This window comes from Rasamsonia emersonii (genome assembly GCF_000968595.1).
Source record: "Rasamsonia emersonii CBS 393.64 chromosome Unknown ctg1118621760765, whole genome shotgun sequence".
Lineage (NCBI taxonomy): Eukaryota > Fungi > Ascomycota > Eurotiomycetes > Eurotiales > Trichocomaceae > Rasamsonia > Rasamsonia emersonii.
The window spans coordinates 4,470-10,478 of record NW_013562749.1 but is presented as its reverse complement, the minus strand read 5'-3'; the positions used below and the strand labels follow the sequence as shown (position 1 = coordinate 10,478).

The 6,009-nt window shown below is 44.6% G+C and overlaps 2 protein-coding genes across 2 annotated transcripts; one reads left to right on the top strand and one right to left on the bottom strand.

Annotated features, from left to right (window-relative positions):
* On the top strand, positions 1–1,028 carry T310_8483 (DEAH box polypeptide 36; the record flags this gene model as incomplete). Its single annotated transcript, XM_013468739.1, has 4 exons — positions 1–91; positions 144–357; positions 420–750; positions 813–1,028. Coding segments are annotated over 4 exons (852 nt in total), but the record flags the coding sequence as incomplete, so codon positions are not given.
* Positions 1,029–3,691: 2,663 nt separating this feature from the next.
* On the bottom strand, positions 3,692–5,503 carry T310_8482 (uncharacterized protein; the record flags this gene model as incomplete). Its single annotated transcript, XM_013468738.1, has 5 exons — positions 3,692–3,697; positions 4,207–4,224; positions 4,307–4,322; positions 4,537–4,804; positions 4,978–5,503. The coding sequence occupies 5 exons, from the start codon at positions 5,501–5,503 to the stop codon at positions 3,692–3,694; spliced, it is 834 nt and encodes a 277-aa protein (XP_013324192.1).
* Positions 5,504–6,009: the final 506 nt, after the last annotated feature.

Sequence of the window (6,009 nt, the reverse complement as noted above, 5' to 3'; positions counted from 1 at the left end):
ATCGCGGCCATTCTGTCTTCCAAGTCTCCGTTCGTGAATACCATGGGATCGAACACGCAGAGAGACTTGGCCAGGCTGTCATTCAAGAAAGGTTTCTCTACATCGCCCAGATTCAGTGCATAACTTAGCTAACACCTGGGCAGGAGACTCGGATTTGCTGACGGTCTACAATGCGTATACGGCGTGGAGGAAGATCAAGAACACTCCCGGCGCAAACGAGTATTCGTTCTGCCGGAAGAACTTCCTCAGTCCGCAAACTCTGCTGAATATTGAAGACATCAAAACGCAGCTGTTGGTCAGCATTGTTGATGCGGGGTTGTTGAAGCTGGATGCTGAAGAGCAAGCTTCGCTCAGGAGGTACGTCTGCTCTCTGTCTCTTTAAAAAAAAATTAGAAACTAACCACGTTTGAATGATTCAGAGCCCGCGTCACTGGCCGTCAACGTCAATTCTTCACTGTTCCCGAGCGAGTCGATCTGAACAGCGGCAACGATCTCATCGTCAATTCGGTGATCACATGGAGCTTTTACCCCAAGCTGCTAATCCGCGAAGGCAAAGGGTGGCGAAACGTCGCAAACAACCAGACCGTGACCCTCCATCCGACGTCCGTCAACAAGCAGTCGGAGTCACCTCCCAAGTGGCTATCGTTCTATCACATCATGCAGGCGCGGAGTAAATTCTACAATGCGCACGAGACGAGTGCCGTGGAAGATATTGCCGTTGCGTTGTTGTGTGGAGATCCTGACTTTAAGGTAAGCCGGCCTTTTTTTTTCCCCTGCTTACAATTATCATGCTAATAATCAACTCTCGTCAGATGTACTCTGGCATCATCTCCATAGACAACAACCGGATTCGTTTCGCGGTTCGAGACTGGAAACAGATGCTCGCGTTCAAGACGTTCTGCACACGCATCCGCGACATCCTGTCGGACGTGATCCGCAATCCACAGAAGAATCTGTCACATCGACAGCGGGAATGGCTGGAGATTTGGCAGCAGGTATTTTCTCGTTCTGGTAACGATAGAAGATGAGACGACAAATAGAGAAGGGAGAAAAAAAATAGAAGGAGTGGACACGACGCGACGCATCCGGGGGGGGGCTTTTATTCTGTTTTTGGGCGACGAGACAAACCGGTCTTTCTTTAGTTATCGTTCAGGGTAGGGAGTAGGATAGATAGATACACAGGGAAATGAATACTTTGGTATTGGTCAGCCACAACAGCATGCATCACAAACCAAGACACGAGCCAAAAAAAAAAAAAGAAAAAAAAGAAAAAAAATAAACAAAACAAGACGATAATAAAAGGTACTAGATGATAGGGTAGAAGTTGACCATTTTGTTTTGTTATGTTTGTGGATGCTGCCCATAGGAGGGGATAGATAAATAAATCCATTCATGTGTGCAGTTGAGAAAGGCAGGCGAGGAAAACAAAATGTTATATTTTTCTTCAGTAGATTGTCTTCTTGGTCTCACCATTCTTGTTGGGAGTAACAATGTTAATATCAGCGATCAGCTACTATCTCAAAAAATATATATATAAATCCATACCCGTCAGACCAAGAAACCAACCTACCATCCTAACATTATTATACAAACGTAGAGATAGAAATCCATATATTTTTTTTAAAAAAAAAAAAGAAAAAAAAACATTCTCAGTGGCACTAAATTTCCAACACTTTTTTTTAAAAAAAAAAGAAATCTCCTTTCCTAGACCTACATTAATATCATTGCAATTAGTATACAACACACGGTATATATGTATATATATCTATTGACACCTGTCCAGAAATAGATACTAGACACTTAATGCACATGTACATGCACACACATACGTATGCATATACCTAGGTACATATGTCTGTCATACCTTCACCTTAATAATGTATTAATGACATGCACATAAACATACATGCATGGGTGGATGTATGTCAGTCATTGATCAAATATATTTATACAATGTCCTTTATGTCCATTCCATTATTTTGATTCAGTCATTCCCATTATTTTCATTCTTATGGTGATAATGAATGAAAATGGATGGATATTCCTCTAATCCAGGTACTGTCCTACCTACCATATGTCTGGAAATTATCGCAGGTTGCCTTTTTTTTTTTCCTCTTATTGCTTTCTAACGACCATACCTACATACATAGCATCTCAACGCTCTTTCCTAAGACACTGACAGTGCTAATTTCGTTTCATGTTATTTTATTTTTTTATCACTGGATTTTTTTTCTGAAAATAGGTATATAGGTAGGTAGATAAATCAATAACATCGACATGGACAAAAATTTCATGATGAATGAATCCAATATACACAAATTATATCAATATATTTTAAATGCTGAACTACGCTACTACTGCTATTACTACTACATATCAGATAAGAAGATCCTTTTCCAAGCAAGCAAGAGAGAAACGCTGGAAAGGAAAATCTGAGAATATCCCTCATTATATTGCATTGTACTGCGTTCCTTAATCGAAGGAAATCAGAATCACTGTCTATCAGGTCAGATCAAGTCAGGACCTCACTACTTGAGCAACCTGCTCTACTGAACGGAATACTCGTAGGCCGCGGCGAGCATGCCCGTCAGTCTCTTGGATTCCATCCCTCTCTCAGCCTCTGTCTCAGCTTCAGCCTCAGTCTTAGTCTCTCAGAAAGAAACTCTTTGCTTGTTCTGTTCCGTTCTATTCCATCCCATTCTTCTCCCTTCTGTCATCGTGTCTCAGTCGTCGATCATGGTCGATCATGCACCAACCAATCAGTCAAGCATACATACCTACCTAGGCATCTACCTACCTCGTAGGGTCGTACCCGGATAGGTAAACCGTAAATCCCTTCCAGATGGAAAGGGTGGCTCCAATCAGACTCCGACTCAGACTCAGCCAGCCTTTCCATTCCTCGGATGGGATGGTGGTGGATCTACATACATGCATGCATGCATGCGAGCCGCTCCAAGGCCTCAAACGACGACTGGGACAGTCGAACAGAAAGAATGGAATAGAAGGATCATATGAAACAGAAGAAGCGGTCAGCGTCGCAGATAGACAGGCAGACAGACATGCAGATGCAGACAGTAGAAGGTCGACAGGCGGTCAGAGTCAGACAGTTGAGTAAAGTTACGGGATCGCGGTCGTTCTTCTTCAAGTTCCTCCTCGCTCGCGGACGGGATGGCGAGCCGTGCTCCGTCCGTAGAAAGGGATAAAAAAGGCATATCGTTTTTTTATCCCTAGATTCGTTCTGACCCGTCCGTCCGTCGACTCCGTCCTTAGGCCAGCCACTGCCTAAACTAGGTATCCACGTAGGTAGATAGATAGTTTTTCTTAAGCCTTGTCACAGCCAAATAGGGAAGTTAGTCGGTGGATAGATGCTGTTGATAGTCTGTCTTCTATTATCAACAAATTAATATTCGATTGGAGTGGATTTGTCCTGGCTTTGAGTCTAGAAATAATGACGACGACGATATTATCAAGTTTCCTAGTTACTGTACCTAGGTAGAAAGGTTAGACGTGCGTACGAGACTCAAATAATTGCAGTACATACACGATATAGTATATTGATCATCTATGACGGCTACTATATAGCTCCACATCAACAGGACAATTGTCACAACTACCGGAACTGCTGCAATTGTTTATTATTTTTTTTCCTTTTCAGACATGTATATATTTAGGAAAACAGGGGGGCTGGATGTTATTTCTAGAATAAGTAGAGCAATAGAGCAAAAAAAAACAAAATTAGTTAGTCCATTTACTCCTCCTGAAGAAAGGGATGGATTTCTTTTTTTTTCTTTTTTTTTTTCGAAATCAATCTTATCAATCTAACTAAATAGGACGGCACAAACATAGAAAAAAAAGTTACAGAAAACGAAGAAAAGGGGGGGGGGGGGGGTGGGCCTGGCCCACCCTGTGAAGAATTAATTGACCTGAATATCCTACCCCTTGATTGAAATCGATGACGATGATGACGTCCGTCCGGTGTGATGTATCTCATTCTATTCAACCCTCCCCCCCTCTCTGTCTCAACGGGTAGCGGTCGTCAATCAGTCAAGGGGGAATATTAAGGAAGAAAGGAAGAAAGAGGAAGGATCAAGAGGAACAAACAATCAAAAAAAAATCAATAAGAATAATGACCACAAAACAAGCGACATGCAGATGTAGGCCGTCTAGAAAAGTCCGTGGCTGGCGGATATCTACATACATACTTACAGTACGGAGTAAGTACATCTGCCATCAGCAGTAATATACCAACTAGGGTAATGGCTGGATGGATGTATTATGTGATCTATTCTATCTAGTTACTCCGTACCTCAGGATAGAAGTAACTATGTCATGTTATTCATTCATTCATTATTCTGTAGGGTAGGTACAGAGTACACTATAGCTAGCTAGGCATTACTCGAAATGTGCTCCATCAGTTCAATCACTATTCTAGTGTTATGTATGTATTCCATATGCTATTTTATTTATTGACATGATCGAACTAGCTATGTCTGTATGTATGTAATTCATTAGTACAGAATAGTAATTACTCCGTACGGACTGCCTATAGTATAGTATCTATTTTTGAGAATCGATGGCTCTACGGTTAAGAATGCGTTCAAAGACACCAGTCTTCTCGTAACAGTCTGATCGACTCGATACCGGCGGTCAGATGGATTCAGTCTTCCTGCATTGAAGATCTTGATCCCGTGCGCTAGGTCAGATGAAACTTGAGACGAATCTCCATACTCTCCGATTACGAGCTTCGTGTAACAAACCTCAGGCCACAAAATATGGAAAGCAACGTCAATAGTCGACTCCACCGCTACAGAGCACCTCGTAGGGCACCGTAGTGGTCATTTTGCAGCAAGCAAAAAGATTTGCGGCGCTGCTGGCGGTCGGCGGGATGTACTCCGTCCTCCGTACCGACAATAATGGCCCCCATTCTGGCAGGGATAGGACGGACTCGTGGCGGGAACGGATCCTGTCAGCACTCACTCGCATATGCGACTACGGGTTGTTGCAGCTGAGATGGCTGAAGCCTTGGCCCTAGATCATCGCGCCGCGCAAGGGGGCGACAGTGACAACAAAACAAATCGGCCGGCTGACCGCTTCGCCAGCCCAACCAAATCGCAGCTTGCAAGTTGCAACCGCCCACACGAGGATTCCTCGCCATGACGGTCGGAAATTGGAATTCACTCAGTCGAATATGCTCCGGAGTTACAGCCCGCCAGACTACTTGGTAGACGTTAGGCGGCCAGCTGGCCGTGAGCGTGACTTGGGATAAGACGGCTCGGTGGGTGTGCCAGATACGTGGTCGTGCTCGCAGCCAGTCAATCAAGCCGGATGATGGTGCGATCGGTATCGCGGAATCTCGTCGCTTCCAATCACCGCCCTGCTTCTCGCCAGGATGCTGCGATCGACGTAATCGATCCTGGATGGGCCCCCCTCTCCAGATTCCAGCCGGAGCATGGATTATTAGCCGAGTCGATTCGGCTTCAGAGTCGCGAGACTGCCCGTCCATGTCTGGAGATGGCTGGGGAACCCAGGCGCGGCTCACTTGTTGTACAGTCGTACACGATCGTGTCGCGCGGACACGCATAGATCTTTCTAACACTGAGTTGTTGCTACTAGGATCTGTATTGTTCAGAGAGATCTCTCCAAAGCGGTGCGGAAATCGGAGAGAACCCCCCAAACTTTTAACGAAGTAGTCATTCGTGAGGAGAAATCGGTCTTTTTCTGTGCCAATAAATCAATGCTCGACCCTGTAGTTGTTAGTACTGCAACGATTCCAGGTCTAGACGATGCTCGTTCGGAAGGCGGCGGGGTAAACGGAACGCAACAAGGAAATCGCTCAGCATTCCAAGTCACCCCACGCGTGGTATTGCGCTCTACTTAATGATTTCCCGTGACATGGTCGCTATCAGAATTTTTTTTTGCGGCGTCTGCGACAAAATGTCACGGTAGACGTCTACAACGGCTGATTTCGACGTCAAGGTCAGCCGGTTAATTGCCTTGTGCGGTGACAAT